The 18,989-nt window shown below is 41.1% G+C and overlaps 1 protein-coding gene across 1 annotated transcript; it reads right to left on the reverse strand.

Moving 5' to 3' along the window:
- Nucleotides 1-1,301: 1,301 nt before the first annotated feature.
- Nucleotides 1,302-16,862, reverse strand: LOC148896898 (juxtaposed with another zinc finger protein 1-like). Its single transcript, XM_088999534.1, has 5 exons — nucleotides 16,488-16,862; nucleotides 5,017-5,089; nucleotides 3,524-3,723; nucleotides 3,247-3,416; nucleotides 1,302-1,688 (listed from the first exon to the last, which is right to left on the reverse strand). Exons 1-5 carry the CDS (start codon nucleotides 16,600-16,602, stop codon nucleotides 1,509-1,511), a joined length of 738 nt encoding a protein of 245 aa, XP_088855660.1. The 5' UTR covers nucleotides 16,603-16,862; the 3' UTR covers nucleotides 1,302-1,508.
- Nucleotides 16,863-18,989: the final 2,127 nt, after the last annotated feature.

Raw genomic sequence — 18,989 nt, forward strand, 5'->3', positions numbered from 1 at the left:
CCATTACGAAATTTGTTCAGGTTTTGGTTTTTCTTGCAGGGGGGTGCTGACAAAGCGCTGGTCAGACCTCTGGCAATGTTTTTCCCTCCCACGAGGGGGCAGTATTTGCCTATTGTACAGCCCGCTGTTGTTAAACCGCTATATAAATGAATATGTATGTATTGTATTTTGTACAGCCGCCCCCATTTCCAGCTCAGATAACGCCAGACCTATATAACTTAGGAATTAACTTTTTTTCTGATGAAAAAGGAGAGTAAGGTTTCTTACGCTGGCAATGTTTTTTACCTTACAAGAGGCGGCAGCATTTGCCTTTTTCCCATGTTAGCGCTTTGTTCCAGCTTCCGCTGTTGTTAAAGCGCTATATAATCCGTTCCGACCAAACGGTCGTAAGTCAAAATGGCCGGAAATCGAAATCCATTCAAAATGTTGAATAGAGACTCGTAGGCTGGCAATGACTGGTAAACTCCTCCCTCTTGTGCCAGGCGTAGAATTAAAATTGTAAAAATAGGGTCTGGAGGTCGTGGTCGTAAGTACGGGTGGTCGTAACTCGAGTCGGTCGTAGGTCGGCTCTTACCTGTATTGCATTGTATTTTGTACAGCCACCCCTATTTCAAGCTCAGATAACTCCAGACCTATATAATTTAGGAATTAACTCTTTTCTTCTGATGAAAAAGGAGAGTCTAAGGTTTCTTACGCTGCATTGAATGTTTATGTAATCCTAAAACTCAATATTCTGTGGGTCCTGCAATTTGAATAACAATGACAAAAACCTTGGCACTGGAATGGACACATTTTTGCACGTCTGGCAGTGACTGAGTTAATTTGTTGTGCGCACTAGATGTAACATACAAAGAGAATGAAACATTTTCATTAATAACGACCCCCTTGAGAGAAAACCGTCACTAAAATGTGGGCCGCGGAAAAAACAGCTCCCGTTTTGATTTTCTACTTCTTTCTTTCCCTTCCTCTTCTTTTCATAACATTGCTGCTGTGTTACTTCCGGGTAGAGTGAACGCTGGCGCGAATGGCTGTCGCTGCTCACCCGCACAAAAAAAATCATGTGACTGTAAAGTGTCCTTGAGAGTTTTGAAAGGCGCTTAGAAATTAAATGTATTATTATTATTATTATTATTATTATTATTAACGTAGACTGTGCGGATGTACCTAATACTGTGACCAGGGTGCATAAGTGCCCACCCCCACCTCCAATTTGGCACATTGTTGAGTGACAAAGGCATTTTGCAAGGTTAAAAATCCTATTTCAGTCTTATTTACACAACATGAACGGTAAAAATCCATAGTTAAAAAAAAAATTGCGATCTTTAATGTGCAAATTTACAAAATGGTGACCTAACACGATTGAACATTCAGTATAAAAATCTCATTTTAAAAGCATGCAAAAAATAACAAAAATAATCAAGTGTCATTGTGAGGCAAAGAGAAGCTCTGCTGGTGACGGCGGATGTGGTCCACCGGGACGGGGATGGGGACGGGGACGGGGACGGACGCTACTGCTGCATCTTGCGATGGACAAGGTCAATGGAGACGGGCGGGTGGAAGTTGATGGTGTGATGCCGGAGACCTTGAGATGTTTTGTAGCTTTTGCCGCAGCGGCACTTGAAGGGTTTGCGTACTCGGATCTGCGTCCGATGGCCATTTTTGGCGTGATATTTGATCCCGTTGACGTTCTGCCAGGGAGGAAAATGTTTGGATTTAACAATTTTTTTTTTTTCCCTCCATGTGATTACTTTGTAATTTGTGTTATGAATTAAAGGACAACCGACACGTCCGGACAAGTTGTGTCCATAATTTGTAAAATCACTTCAAATGACTTCGACTGAGCGCATTTTACAAAGATTCCACCGCATATACAGTGATACCTCGGCTTGCGAACCCCTTGGCTTACGAACTTTTCAGTTTACGAACGGTAAATTTATGAACATTTTACCTTGGCATACGAACTATTTTTCGGGATACACACGGAGCGCCGCAATGAGTGATGTATCGTTCGAGAACGAGCCCGTTCTCCTAACAAGAAAATGGCTGGCGACATTTTTTGGTCCTCTATTCCCCGCCCCCCCGTCTTCGGTTAAAGCCACGTGATTGGTCAAGAACGCAGCAGTGAGGGGAGGTGGTTTAAACATTAAAGAGACAGGCAGACGACAGAGAGAGAGTGACAAAATGGATAGAAAACAGTAAAATTTGGACTTGTTTCAACTTTGATAGTTCAAAGACAGAGTGAGACTGCAAGGTTAAAATTCCCCTCAATTAAGGCGCAATCGTTTGTACTTCCCTGATTAAGGTAAAAAACCCTCACTTGTTGTTCCAAATGTTCCTACTTGAATTATATCGACAATCTTTCAGTCATTACGCTATCAAATAGTTCCACTAAATCCTTTTGTCATAAAAACAGACTTGTCCTTGCGTCCTGTCGTGGTGGTCGTATAGACTGCAAGGTTAAAATTCCCATCAATCAGGCTCCATAAATAACCCGCACTAGCCATCAGTTCAATTTGAAATGAAAAGACAAGCTAGGGAACCAGCTATTAATGATGTTTCTAGTGTGTCTGCTTGCATCTGTTGCTGTTGTAATATCACAACTTCCAAAATGTACAACCCAGAGCTCCTTGAGACACTTTTTCTGTCACATAGTCTCTCACACACAGTGTCCCTCACACTGTTTCTCACCTACTATCTCTCTCACACTCCATCACTCTCACTCTCCCTCATTCTCTCACACACACTCTCACACAATCTCTCTCATCCACACATACGCTCTCACGCCTATTCCCACCACTATCACTCATTCTTTCACACACACTCAACCAATCTCTCTCTCACACACTGTTGCTCTCACCACACACTCTCAACCACTGTCTCCCTTTCTCCCATACACACATACTCTCACACTGTCTCTCTCACCACACACTCTCTCACACATTCTCCCACAAACTCTCACTCTCTCATGCTCTCACTGTCTCACGCTCAACCAATCTCTATCTCTCTCATGCACACATACTCACACGCACTCTCACTCAGTCTCTCTCACTCACACACTCTCCCACCTCTACCACTAACTCTCACTCTGTCATTCTCTCACAATCTCAAGCACACTCACACAATTTCTCATTCACATATACTCACACACTCTCACACACTTTGTATCTCTCACACACACTCTCTCACAAACTCTCCTACACACTCTCTCACACACTCTATGTCTCACTCTCTCTCACACACACTCACCTTGTATCTCTTTTTGCAGCCCGGGATGGGGCAGGCAAAGGGTTTTTCGTCGCCGTCGTTCATGCACATGGAGCTGAGGATGGCTTGGGAGCTGATGGCTCTCTCGGTGGTCCACGATTCGTCGCTGTCTGACTCCTCGAAATCCACCTCCTCTTCGTCGCACTCGCTGCCTGCGTGTGTGCATTTGACGAGTTGTGAGGTGTTTCCTTATCAGTTTGTTGTCATGGCGATGGTGAGCCAGTTTAAAGGCGGGATACAATGAAAGGTTTGAGGTTACCTGTGGGCGTGCTGCTGCGAAAAGACGAAGACGGGGTGATGGGCGGGGTTACCGGAGGAGTGAGGTTACCGCTGGCGTGGCGGGGCGGTGCCACCACGGCGCCACGACAAAGGCTTCCCGTTAAACATAAAGACAACTTGGGCTGTATCGTCTTCTTCTTCAGCGCTTCGTGCTCTCGCCTGGCTGCTTCCGTCATGAACCTCCAGGAAAACAATCAGGCATCAATCCAGACGAGAACTTGTTTGGATTTCAATCACTCAAATTTGACAGAAACTAAGATCAGTTGCCTTTTCTGCATGTCGCAATTGACAATTACTGGAGTCATGATATTAAAACGTCGCAGCTTGGAATTGAAGCGGATTTATGTGGGACAGGAGATGTGAGACAATCTCTTTTCATCGATGGATGCTACAGCTGCATGTTTGATTTCAACATTTAGCTTGTAGTAGACATGCACATTCCCTCATGACGTCCTTGATCCACTGCTGAAAATGAAAATGTCACAAAGAGGGTACAGAAAGTGCTGAAAAATGAATGAGTCTCTGTCTTTGTGTTGTCATATTATTTGTTATTTGGTTTTGTTTTTTTTTCTCAAACATGTTCATTTTCAGTCACATGCACCAGTGTTCACTCAACCCGGAATAACTCAAATAGATAGAAAGTTAGCTAGCTAACTAATAGATAGCTATTGAGATAGCTAGCTAGCTATACAGCTAATAGCTTTTTTTATACATCATCTGGCACTGAATGAGATAAGAGACAAGTTTATATAACAATATTAATAAAAAAAATAATACTTTATTTTATTATTTATTTATTTTATTATTTTTATTGAAAAAATATATTATTTTTTATTTTATTTGCTATCTTTTTTTCTTTGCTTTTTTTGTTCTTTTGACTTCAAGACGGCGCCGCGAGAGTGGCTGCCTTTCTAGCAGCTCATGTATTTTGTTTTTCTACTTTCATTCCTTTCATCACTTTGCTGCTGTGAAATATGAATTTCTCCACTGCGAGACTAATAAAGGCAAATTCAATCCAATCCAATCTATTAGCTATCTAGCTAGCTATCTGTTAGTTATCTATGAGCTAGCTAGATAACTTTCTATCTATTTGAGTTATTCCGGGTTGAGTGAACACTGGTGCATGTGACTGAAAATGAACGTTTGAGAAAAAGGAATTCAATGAAGTGATAACCACATCGCCATACTTTTACGTAGGCTGGAATGGCGTCAGCAGAGCTTTCTCCATCATGCGCGCCACTGAGTCACCAAATCAAAGCTGACTCGGTGTTGTAAAAACAAACCCGGCTACCGAATTCCGATTCAACTTCTCAAAAACGATCCCCCAGATGACGTCTAAAATGGCGGTCGTGTCTGAAATGGCGGTCGAATCTGTAATGGCGCTTTTAATAAGGTTTCAGAGCTAAACCTCAATGGCGCGCATCCAGCGTTTGTTGAAGTGATGGACTCATGTCGTTCGAAGTGTTTGTTTACCTGTTAATGTAACTGAGGGCAACGTAGGTGGGTTGCTGCTGCTCCTGCTTCTCCAAAAGACGGGGGTCCGTGTCTGAGGGAGGCAAAAAAAAAAAAAGATTCGCTTCAGCCTTCGTCATTCAATGGCACAATGTTGGCTCCCAAGCTAGGTTGTGTTGACATCATTTTCCCAGAATGCAACATAATGCATCAACAGCGCCTCTGCTGGTTGCAACCAGTAGTGAACTTTAGTTATGTACAGTAAAGTCTCGTTATATCGATATTCAAGGGAGTCCGAAAAAATATCGATATAACCGGGACTATCGATATATCCGACCCTGTTTGCATGTAATTTTCTCCGTGCGTGCATAGAAATAGTATCGATATAACCGGGACTATCGATATATCCGATATCGATATAACGAGACTTTACTGTATTTATAATAAAATGCCATTCATAAGCGCCTTTCAAAACTCTCAAGGACACTTTACAGTCACAGGATATTTTTTCTGAGGGTGAGCAGCGGCAGCCACATGCGGCAGCATTCACGCAACCCGGAAGTAACAGAGTAAAAATAACTGAAATAACTAAATAACAAATAATAATAATAATAATGATAATAATAATAATACATTTAATTTCTAAGCGCCTTTCAAAACTCTCAAGTAAAATGTATGTATTTATGTATGTATTTATTCTGTATTCATGTGTTTATTTAATTATTCATCCACCTCTTTATCTATTATTATTTATTTACCCCCAAGGGCTGTATTTATGTATCTATTTATCCGTTTATTTATTTATTACTTATTTATTTGTTTAGTTGTTTATCCAACTGTTTATCTATTTATTTATTATTTATTCATTATTTATTTTTTTGCTTCAATGCCCCCAAGGGCTGTATTTATTTATGTATTTATCTATTTATTTGTTTATTTATTTATCTACTTATTTATTTATGTATGTATGTCTGTATTTATTTTCTTTAATTGTTCATCCACCTATTTATCTATTTATTTATTCATTAGTTATTTTTTGATTCAAGCCCCCCAAGGGCTATATTTATGTATGTATTTATCTATTTGTTTTTTTTATTTATCTACTTATTCATTTATTTATTCATGTATTTATCTATTTATCTACTTATTTATTTATTTATTTATTTTTTGTTTGTTTGTTTATCCACCTATTCATCCATTTATTTATTATTTATTTATTTATTCATTCATTATTTATTTTTTTGCTCCAAGCCCCCCAAGGAAAAAAAATCCACATACCGATAACTAACATAAATTATGTAATTTATAAAAAACGAGGCAATTATTATTATGATTATTCATTAATGTGTCAAGGTCTGGGGGCCAAATCTGGCCCGACACATCATTTTATTCGGCCCTCGAAAGCCAATCAAACTTGTGAAATCCCATCATGGTTGCTAAATTCCGAACCAAAATTTCAAATTGTCATATGTAAACCTCAATAACACCCATTATTTGTTTTACATTTGAAAACTAGTTATTCATTAATTTGTTGTGCGCTCCATATGCAATATGTGGAAAGCATTAAACATTCTCAATGGCTTCCCCAAATTCAAAATGGCCACCCAAGAGGAAACCGTAACTACAATGTGGCCTGTGACCCAAAAAATATTTTGACACCCTAGGATGATTATTTTGAATCACAACTTTCTTTTGATAAACAAAATGCAGATTCTTATTTTTACTTTTAAACAGCTGGCTAGACCGCTAGCTGGACAGCTAGATATCTAGTTAGAATGTTAGCTATACAGCTAGCTCGATAGCTAGATATACATCTCTTTAGGTGTCAGCTTAACGGTCAACTTCATGTGGTAGTAACAAACAGCTGAATGCAAACACGCTTTGCCTCTTTTTTTTGTTGCTATCATTGTAACCTCTATTCACTTTTTCCACCCCATGCTAGTGTTCAACACTGTACTTTTGTAAAAACCTGCTTAGCACAGCCGCCCATACTGTAACCCCCCTGAATTGCTCATTCATGAATACACTGAACACACACTGAGCTGGGAGCCAGGCATCCGTCTTATTTAGCACGGCCAAACAGTACAACAATTGGCCAAAGCGCACACCCTGAGGTGAAGCAGGCCCGACTTCAAAGATCCCTCACAGCGGCGGCGTCCATGTGGGAGAAGAGAGATGACTCGTAAAACTAGAGCTGGCTCTGGAGCTCCCCAGCCCCCCTCTGTCTGCCTACTTCTGACTTGAGCTGTGAACGACTGCTACCCCCATGTGGCTTGTTTCCATCCACCACCTCGTTTACTCACGCCTCAAGCAGTTTGTGGTACAACTTTGTTCATGTTACCAATACATAATAAGGCCGAATCCAACTGCCAGCAAATGGTGGTGACTCACTTTTTTTGGGAAGGGGGTGAAATTGGCAGACTTTGGGCGTGAGACTAAACACAGGAATGGTCGCCAGTCACTGTGTAGAGCTGTAGGATATAACAATCAAGATTGGATTGGTGATTCAGAAAACGTATTCTGATACAGTTACCTGTTCAGAACACAATCCAACTACCATAAAATCTTCAGAAATAAACACGAACTGAAAGAGGCTGTAAAAGCATTTCAAATAAATAATACAACAGTCGGGCGTCAATGAGTTGCAAGGTTGATGCAGTTATTGTGAGGAAGGGTAATGCCTACATTTATGAAATCTCAAGCATTTGAAGAGAATTTAACTCATTCACTGCTTAAAAAAAATGGAACCCCAAATGTCTTTAGAATACACACAAAGAAACGGCTCTGGCACTCCGCCCAAACCTCGTGAGGATAAAGCGGTCAGAATGAATGAATGAATCAACCAACCAACTAAACACCAACGAACGAACTAACGAACCAACCAAACACCAACGAACCAACCAACCAAACACCAATGAACCGACCAACCAAACACCAATGAACCGACCAACAAACCAAACAACAATGAACGAACCAACCAACCAAACACCGACCAACCAACCAAACACAAATGAACGAACCAACCAATCAATCAACCAACCAAAGACCAACGAACCAACCAACCAACCAACCACCCAAACATCAATGAACCACCCAACAAACGAACCAACCAACCAAACATCGGCCAACCAACGAACCAATGAACATACCAACCAGCAAAACACCAACGAACCAACCAACCAACCAAACACCAACGGACGAACGAATCAACCAAACACCGACCAATCAACGAATGAACCAACCAACCAAACACCAATGAACCAACCAACAAACAAACCCACCAACCAACGAACCAACCAAAGACCAACAAACCAATCACCCAACCAACCAATGAACCAACCAACCAACAAACATAAATAGAAATATATTCCTCTAAAGAATTCTGTCGAATGCGTAATTTGTGATATGGTTCTTTCCTAAGATCTCTTTATGCTCTGCAGACGTACCCAATGAAGGGTCTGGAGTACGCGCAAGTGTTGTTTCTCCATATAATTAAGGTTTCCAAAGACACAGAACATTCTGCGGTAATTGCCCCAAAGTCTGCCTGCTTGACTAACAACATAACGTTTTATGATACCGCAAGGTAGCGGATTCTGAAAGCAAGCAGCTCAACGTCTTGACACTCAACGCCACTCCATAACGTCAGCAAGTGTTTCATTAGCAGTGGCTGTGGTGAGCGGGACAGCACCGCCACTCTCCGCCCTTTCATTCAAAGTCACGGAAACAACGTAGTCAAAGATGCTGACGACGGCCAAACGCGGCGGTTCCCAGAGTCCACGTTGTTGTGAATGTCGTACGTTGGTATGCGGGAACCAAGCACAGGTTCACTAATGAGCCTCCGTGAGTGCAATGGCAGCGCATCAATCTGTTCCCACACGTTGTAAATCACACACACCTCACGGTGGAGACTATGGAGATGGATGGTCTCCGGGGGGCAATTCCTTACAGGCTCTCTTCTTCTTTTGGGGCCCCCAACAGCAGGACCAAGGGGGCGGGGGACCAGGAGGAAGGCGCCTCAAGTAGAGATAGGAACCCCTTTAAACAAACTACATTGGTGGTCTACTTCGGTGGGCAAAAATTGGGAGGTGAAGAAAGGAGGGGTTTTGTTCATAACTGGTTATAGAAGCCTTTCTAAAAAGTGAAATGTTTGGTGGGTTTTGAACTCATTCACTGCCATTCTCGAATTTATTTGGGAATTGAAAATATAAACTGGAGCGCCATTCCTGAATTTGTTCTATTTTTGTTTTTTCTTGCATTGCCGATAAAGCGCTGGTCAGACCTCTGGCAATGTTTTTTTTACCTTCCAAGAGGGGGCAGCATTTGCCTTTTTCCCATGTTAGCGCTTTGTTCCAGCTTCCGCTGTTGTTAAAGCGCTATATAAACCAATATGTATGTACAGGTACCATCCGACTTACAACCGAGTTCCGTTCCGACCAAACGGCCGTAAGTCGAAATACATTCAAAATGTTGAATAGAGACGGGTAGGCTAAATGACTGGCAAACTCCCCGCTCTGGTGCCATCACACGGTCGATTGCTGTGTGAGAGTGAGATGCTGGCTGGCTTGCCAAAATTGTCGTAAGCACCAAAATTGTCGCATGCGTTGCCGGCCTGCGAGGGCGTTGTGGTGCCAGGCGTAGAATTAAAATTGTAGAAATAGGGTCTGAAGGTCGTAAGTACGGGTGGTCGTAAGTCAAGTCGGTCATAAGTCGGATGTTACCTTTATTGCATTATATTTTGGACAGCCACCCTCATTTCAAGCTCACATAACTACACACTCATATAACTTAGGAATCAATCATTTTTTCTGATGAAAGAAGAGAGTCTAAGGTTTCTAACGCTGAATTGAATGTCTATGTAATCCTAAAACTCAATATTCTGTGGGTCCTGCAATTTGAGTGAAAATGACAAAAACCCTGGCACTGGAGTGGACACATTTTTGCACATCGTCTGGCAGTGATGAGTTAAAATGCTGGAAATGATATGAAAAAAATCTACCTTTGCATTGGATTGGATTGGATTGGATTGGATTTGCCTTTATTAGTCTCGCAGTGGAGAAATTTACAATTCATTCATTGGCACAATTGCAATGCAGGATTGTCATGTGTGTGTGGTCTAAAGAAATCTCAATGGAAGTTGAACAATATTCGATGACACCCGCGTCATGAATCTTTTCAATAAGCCAATAGGATCAAAAAATATAAATAAATAAAGAGGACGATCAGAAATATACCAGTTCAAAAAAATCTTATTGATGAAGGAAATGCTTTCATATGCCCATTTTTACTTTATAGTCGTAAAAGGCTCTCATTGACACCTCGATGACAGCATACAACAAGAAACCCAAGTTGTGATCAACAAACCTTCCTAAAAGCAATGGAGGAAGTGTCGCCTGCTAACGGCTAACAACACCCTCTGTGATCCGTTCGCCCTCCCCTCACTGTCTGACACTCACGCCATTTCGAAAGTTGCCCGGCTCTCCCAATCCACCTTCAAGGCCAAATTCACCATGGGGCGAGGGGGAGGGGCGTACGACGACATATTTACGGCTGTTGTGATCAGCGGGTGTCACTCGGTGGAATGAACGGTGGCACAGGCGATTCATTATGATGTGGCCTCAAAAAGGAAATGAAACAGAGTCATTGAGCTCCATGTGTAAGCTCTCCGTTGACAGACTCAAAACACAGAAAGAGGTTCAAATGAAATTTACAGTAGGAGCACTATTGTTGTTAGCCACTTTTTCTAGCTACGCCGAGCATGTAGCAGCTATGACTAGTAACTTTCAAGCAACTTTGCTAACTCGAAGAATGACTCGTACAGTAGTTTCACAAGTACATGGTACACCTACACACGGGATTGTTTATTTACATGCTAGCGGCTGAGCTAGCAATAGCATTCAAATTGGCTTAAAAGACAACCGACACTATTTTCTTGTTTCCTAACTGACATCAGAAAAACGTTTCATAGCATCTAAAATACACAGGCTGATATTTTTAATCAAATGCAAAATGCCAATAAAAATTAGTTAAAGTGTCCCAAAACTGCCACGAAATGAGCTCGGAACTGGGCAGATTCAGAAAGTCCCGCCCCCTTCTTCGTGACGTCACACCAGGATACTCCTTCACAAACTGCCTTGCTCCAGAATCAAAACAATGGCTTCAGGGAGTTCAGATTCGGAGAAGATGCTTTCTTGTTACTCATCAAGTGATGAATATGATTGAAATAGTTCTGAAGAGGAAAGCACAAATGTTTGCAATCAATTAAAGAAGTCCTTCCGGATCATTTGAGGCGTCTGGACTACAATGTAACGCCCAGAAAATGCACAAGATGGCACACAATGGGCTGATTTGTCTGCTGGGAATTTGTGTAAGCTTACACCTACTTTATGCCTGTTAACGCAATTGGTTGTGACACACAACGATTCACCATCGCGTGATTTATGTAGTTTTTCCTTCTAATTTCGCCACCAACACGATGTTTTCAGATGAAAAAAAGTACCCAAAATGCATTGTGTGTCGCTTTCTCGGTTAGGGGCGTTCCCTCCATGACGTCACTTAGGGGATCGTCATCAACTCGAAAACAAGACCTCCTGAATATTCAGCGCAAGTCTTAAAACGTAAAATCTAGCTATATGCTGTGGAACATTGGGATGAGATCAATCAGATTTTTAACAACTTCAAATAAATCTTTCACAACTAGCAAACATTTGTGCTAGCCACACACAGTTGTTGATACGTGAACGTTATCAATATGAGCTACGTTTTGGTGGGCACGACAGCCATGGCACAGGAACAGGAACAGGAGCAGCGGTGTCTGGGACAAGGAAATCTAATTAGGCCAACCAGGTGCACAGATCAGGGGAACTAGTTAGTGCTTTTTCAAATTTATGACTTCCGTGCAGTTTTTTTTTCTGGGAGTGCGTAGGGAGGGGGTTGCCCAGCTACCATTTTCTAAATGAGCCTCCAGTGAGGTTTTGCAACAAGCAGACTAATTGTTAGCTAACTTTGGACACTGCAGGCCACCATGACGCCGACCAACGCGCACACACACACACACACACACACACACACACACACACACACACACACACACACACAAATCATGTGCACACACTCTCTCTCACACACACACAAACGCAATCATGTGCACATACACACTCTCACACACACCCACAGACACACACACACAAAATCATGTGCACACGCACACTCTCTCACACACACACTCTCTCACACACACACAAAACACGCAATCATGTGCACATACACACTCTCACACACACCCACAGACACACACATACGCACACAGACACATGCACTCTCTCACACACACTCGCTTACACACACACTCTCTCTCTCTCACACACATCTCTCACACACACACACTCACATTCTCTCTCACACACACTCTCTCAATCACATTCTCTCTCACTAGCTCTCTCTCTCTCACACACATGCACTCTCTCTCTCTCACATACACAAACACACAACACACGCAATCATGTGCACACACATGCACACTCTCTCTCTCTCAGACGCACAAACACACTCACACACACTCTCACACACTCTCACACATTCACTCTCACTATCTCACACATATTCACTCTTTCTCTCTTACACTCTCTCTCACACACTCAAATGCTCTCTCACACACACTCACACACACTCTCTCACAGTCACACACACAGTCTCTCTCACAGAACACACACGCCTAAAATAACTCATTGTGTCGACTGGAGCCTGGTTTCTTAGGAACAAAACAAACATTTTAGTGTGTTTATTTTTTTTCCTGGCACACATAACCACCAGACCTCTCAGGAGATTTTTCAACTTCAATAACGTGATTAAGGCTTCACGCTGATTTTTTTGCTTGGAAGTTGCTTTTGTTCCGGTCTTGGTTAGTATCTAAACTTTCGTTGTGAATGAACATGTTCACAAAAATGGAAGCCAAGAGTAAGCTATGATTTTCCCTTTTTGCACTCGCTAGAGTGTATTCTACAGTAGTGATTTACGTATATCTGTGAAGTACTGTACAATATTCCGTTTAATTTTAAGGGAGTTTTTAAATAAGGGATAAATGATTTTTTTTTTATCATTGTTTCTTTCACAATAATACAATAATGTCACTGGCCACATCGTAAGTCATTTTTCAATATTTTTGAAAAACAAGAAGAAACCATTTTCAAAGCTCTGATTGATATATTCTTTAATTGTTATAGTACCAAAAACTTCAATCTGAAACAACTTCTGTTATTATTTGACGCTATATTCATAAACCCGAACCGAGTGGTATCATAATTTTCCATTTCAGTCAGGCCACAATCCTCTTCAGGAGGATACGACGACAAAAGTCTTCGGACTGCCGTCCATGGCAACATAGGGAAACTGAATAACTACATATACCAGATATGAATATTGCTCCACTTTTGCAGCAACCACAGCCTGGTAGCGCCATCTATTGTCTGCCAGCCTGTTGCTCTGGATGCATGGAGAATGTTGTTGCTTGTTCGCCAGGCGCCTAATTATAAAGGAGAATGTGCTTCATGCAGCAGGCCGCCAGATGAGGAGGAAGAGTGGCCAAATCAGGCACTCGGTCTGTAATTATACTTTACAGGCATTTGGCACAGTATGCAAGATTTCGCACTTCTTCCAGTGGGCATATGATGGGGTTGGGCTGCGGGATTGGGGGGTATAAAGTTTTTCCACACCGAGTACACTAATTGCCTCATTACTCCTCAATAAGTCATTTTCGGAGACTTTTTTCCCCTTCTATGACTAACACCTTCGACACATGCACTGCACACAATGAGAGGGGAGAAAATATTAAAGCCATTCAAGCAACAAAAAAACAACAACAGATGCAGCTGCACCCCATCAGCTTCAATAATGAGACTAAAATATGAGACAAATGGAACAGATGCACAAATTTATCAAACTAAAGAGTCTGCGAGGGAATTTAGTTTTAGGATTACAGTGATACCTTGGATTACGAATTTAATTGGTTCCCAGACAGAGTGTGTAAGGCGAAAAGTGTGTATCCCAAAAATTAATTTCCCATAGGAAACCATTAAAATGAGAATAATCCGTTCCCAGGTCCCCACAAAAACAAAATTTTCTACTTTCTTATTTTCTCAGCCTTAAAGCTACACAAAATATACCTTATTTTATGTATAATAAATGTGCTATGGTATTATAATTAAAGAAATAAACTGGACTGTATAATAAAGTGGTTTTATTTACCTTTGTGATGGTCATTGGAATGGAGGGGCCGGTTTCATCAGCATTAAACACTTGATGAGGAACGTAACCTTCTTTTACCATCTTGAGGAATGATCCCTTGTCGGTGCTTTCTCTGCGATAATTTTATCTAGTTCCTCATCAATTGTGTTCTGTTTAGCTGGGTTGATAGCTTTTTGCATCAAGCGTACAGATGGCTTGTGCGGGTTGTTTGTGGAGCCTGATTGATGGCATATTTTAACCTTGCAGTCTACACTCTGCCTTTGAACTATCAAAGTTGAAACTCTCACTGTCGTCTTCCTGTCTCTTTAATGTTTAAACCACCTCCCCTCACTGCTGCGTTCTTGACCAATCACATGGCTTTAACCGAAGCCTGGGGGTGGGGAATGGAGGACAAAAACAGTCAGCTGCCATTTTGTTGTTAGGAGAATGGGCTCGTTCGCGAACAACACATCACTCATTGTGGCAGCTCCGTGTGTATCCTGAAAAATAGTTCGTATGCCAAGGTAAAATGTTCATAAATTTTAACGTTTGTAAACCAAAAAGTTCGTAAGCCAAGGGGTTCGTAAACCGAGGTAGCACTGTACTTCACTTCTACAGTGAGTGTATACGTTAAAGGTGAAAACTAATAGGAACTGAAACACACAAGTGAACAACAAAAACAAACAGTTATCCATCTACTGAATAAATCCGTAATCACAAAATGACCTGAAATTGAATGACAACGTCCTGTTAGAAAGAAAGAAAAAGGATGTGCCATTTCATGATGATAATCGGAGCTGTTGCATATGAAGCAACAAGTTTGCCAGGTTTGACATTTGCCTGATATGAATGTTTTAAAAACTAGATATAGAAATCCACAGCAGATGAAGATGTCAGTGTTTAACAAATAAACAAACCAGAACAGACATTTGGATGAGATAGATTCGAATCTGTGCCACACACAAACTCAGAATGGTGTGTTTAACCACTATTCCACCATGCTTTTGAATTGGTGCTACATACAGTTGAATATACAGTAAAGTCTCGTTATATCGATATCGGATATATCGATAGTCCCGGTTATATCGATACTATTTCTATGCACGCACGGAGAAAATTACATGCAAACAGGGTCGGATATATCGATAGTCCCGGTTATATCGATATTTTTTCGGACTCCCTTGAATATCGATATAACGAGACTTTACTGTAATTCAACATACAATAATTATTCTCTCATAAGGAATTCTGTCAAATGGAAATTACTTAATCCGGAAAAAAATATGTATTATTTATTTTTACCACTAAATTATCGCAAAGACCAATTCCCTACAACAAAAAATCCAATAGCCGGAACATATTGATTAAGAAAAAAAACCCAAGCAACAAAACAATTCAAAATTGACTCATATTAAAAAAATAAATAAACTGCTTTCATATTGTGTTCTATTTTTTCAAGATGTCGTGTATTGTTATGTTTAAGCACAATATATGTTGCTATCTTATGACTTGTTTTGTTACATATTTGATAACATTATATATGTCATAGTCATATGTTTATACAGAACATGCATAACACCGTAAGTGTCCTTGAGCGTTGAAAGGCGCTTAGAAATAACATTTATTATTATTATTATGCCTTTATTTACATGTTCATATAGCACACGCACTATTGTAAATTCCTACATAAGGAAATTCTGTTATTAGGAACATTTTGGTTGCACACACGCGATCGCTTATGAGAGAATACTTACTGTACTTTAATTAATTAATACTATACTACATGAGTGGACAGGATCTCTTGTCTGTATACATACACAAAAAAACAGCTTCTCGGAATGTTTCACCTTTCATCGCAACACGTTAACAACAAAAATCAAGCTAAATGTGTCCGTGCCACGTTAAAGGATACTTTTAAATGCAATTCACAAGTTTTAAAGTAGTTTGAGGTCGATGTGTTCTGCAAAGCAACCTAACTTCCGGTAGTTTGGTGCGCGGGGCCTCGCCTTGCAATAGATGTCGCACAAACGCGAATACAAAATGTCAACAACTCTTCTTCCTATTGCAGTCTAAAAAAAGTTTTTGACATGTAGCCACATGTTCCCATGCGGGTAACCGCTGTGTTTACGTCGCGGTGCCATGGACAGGAAGTACAGAAGAGCGACTCCCGCCACACCTAGCAACAGGGTTGTCAAGGAGCAGGAAGCCACGGGCTAATTTGTTAGCCTAGCCGCTAATGCTAATCGTGAAGCTCGGCCGTCGGGCTCTCTTACCGATGTGGTTATCCTCGATGTGCACGATAAGCTCCGCTAGGGAATCGAAATGGAGTCCGCAGCTGCCAAACCTGCAAGCGTTGGAGAAGAAAGAAGCAGCGGCGATGCCTGTCATGGTCGCTGCTGCTTTGGAAAGCGCAGCGGGCTGACGGCCGGAGCGCAGCGGCGCGAACAGCTGGAGCGCCGGCCGGGACTTTTTCCAAAATGCGGCAATCGTCGCAGACTGGTAATGTTAACGGAAGTAAGTTGTCATGCCCTTCACAACAAAGCTAACGCCCGGAAATAATGTAACATTTGTGTGTTTTGTTCCTTTTTCCTTTCTTTTCAAATACAATCTGAAAACGGATGGAGTGGGGTGGATGGAAAGAACTTTACACATAAATTTTTGATGCGTTTTTCCCATATTTTATACGTTTAATTTGTCATTTCAAATAATGTACGGTGTACTACAACTTTTATACGGGAAAAAAACTAAAATTGTGAACCGATTTTACAAACACAATTTTGGCTCAAATCCAGTTCGTTTCAAATGCTGATAGCAGTGTCTGAAACTCATGATAAAAAGTTAGCGGACACCAGGGCAAACAACTCTGACAAGTTGCCTGCCCGGCCATAAAGTTGCCTGACCCATTTTTCACAACTTGAAACACAATATGATGACTAATCCGCAAAAAAAAAAAAAAACATTGTTGCGAAGTACAGAGGATTTTTTTTAATTAAGGAAGCATCTACCACAAACACTCCCTTGCTTAATTTATGGTAAATATCCCTTGCTGAAGATTTTGCTCCAGTTGTTGTCATGGTGCACAATGCAATGTTTGGGTTGCGTTGTCTGCTAAAAGCCATGTGGACTGCTCTTTCTAAGCGCCTTTCAAAACTCTGAAGTACACTTTACAGTCACGGTACAGTCCGAAGCACGAAACAGGCTTCTGATTGCCTGCAGTGCCGAGTTTGCAAATTGCCAAACGAACGTTCATGGCAATCAGAAGCCTATTTCGTGCTTCGGACTAAACCGTGACTGTAAAGTGTACTTCAGAGTTTTGAAAGCCACTTAGAAAGGGCAGTCCACGTGGCTTGTAGCGGTTTGTGTGGAGCTTTTGCTTTATTGAATAAAACAAATGTTTGGTTTAAAAAAAAAAAAAAAAATTCTTGAAGAAGTTGTCGGCCACCCGGGCAGAGACATTTTGAAAGTTGTACGCCCGACGTAAAAGTTGTACGCCCTGGGCCTCCGGGCAGACATTATTTCAAACACTGCTGATAGACAATGAAAATGCTGCCGCCCATCACTACTATTGTCTCGGCAAACCAGCAAAAGTAATCGTATTTTTTAATTGCTGTGTACGGTCGGATTGCATCGGAATCTGAAATATGTAATCATCTTTTCCTTTCGGGGTTTTCCTTCAAGGGGTCGCCACAGCGAAACAGTGTCTTCCATCTTCAGTGGTTTGATTGCCATGTTTCTTTTGGCCAAGCTTTTACGTCGGATGCCCTTCCTGACACAACCCTCTTTATTTATCCGGGCTTGGGACTGGCACAAGAAGACTTATAGCTTATGGCCTTGTGGCTATAGAACAAGCAACTCACTTAGTAAAAGGATCCAAAATAATAAGATTGTTATATCGATATCGGTTATATCGATAGTACTGCTTATTACGATACTATTTCTATGAACGCAAGGAGAAAATTTACATGCCGCAGGATTGGATATATCGATAGTCCGGTTATATCGATATTTTTTCCGACTCCCGGGAATATTGATATAACGATACTTTACTGTATATAATCTTGAATAAAAACATAACGTGCGTATGCGCGGTAAACTGTCCGAATTCCTGCTTGTTTGCGTTTTTTTTTTATCATTTCAAATAATGTACGGCGTACTACAACTTTTATTCGGGAATTGCAATTACATGTAAGGGCAGCTATTAGCCAGTGTTGACAAATGCGGAAATTCGTTTTTTCCTCTATTTTTTTCGTTCCTCAAGATACAAGTTTAGTTCGTGTACGATATAAATTTACGCTGTTGAATACATTTTGTGTCGATTTTTTCCTACATTTTTTTTCTGTTTCAATACTCTCTTATGACGTATAGTCAGCCTACAATTTAAAATAACTCTATGAATTTAACCTTACTAAATGTATTTTCACATTTGACATCTGGCTTGTTTTAATTTAAAAATCAACCATAGCACCCAATCACCAGTGTTTGAGTCATGTGACGAAGTGGTGTAAAACAGTATAACTGCCACAACGGGGCAGTGTTTGTTAAATTTCATTCATCCCGGTGTTGAACGCTTGGTAAAACACGCGGACGCGCACAGACAGACAGACACACGCAGACATACACGCACACACGTGCACACACACACCGTTGTCGCGGTTTTCAGTTTTTCACCTAAACCAGGCTTTACCCCGTTTTTTTTTTGCGTTTTCCCAAATTTGCACCAAAACCTGGTTTTACCTCGTTTTTCGCAGTCATCAACCACTCGAGGGAGGCAAACC

Source organism: Hippocampus bargibanti, linkage group LG06 (assembly GCF_051943395.1).
Source record: "Hippocampus bargibanti isolate YZ-2025 linkage group LG06, ASM5194339v1, whole genome shotgun sequence".
NCBI classification, from domain to species: domain Eukaryota; kingdom Metazoa; phylum Chordata; class Actinopteri; order Syngnathiformes; family Syngnathidae; genus Hippocampus; species Hippocampus bargibanti.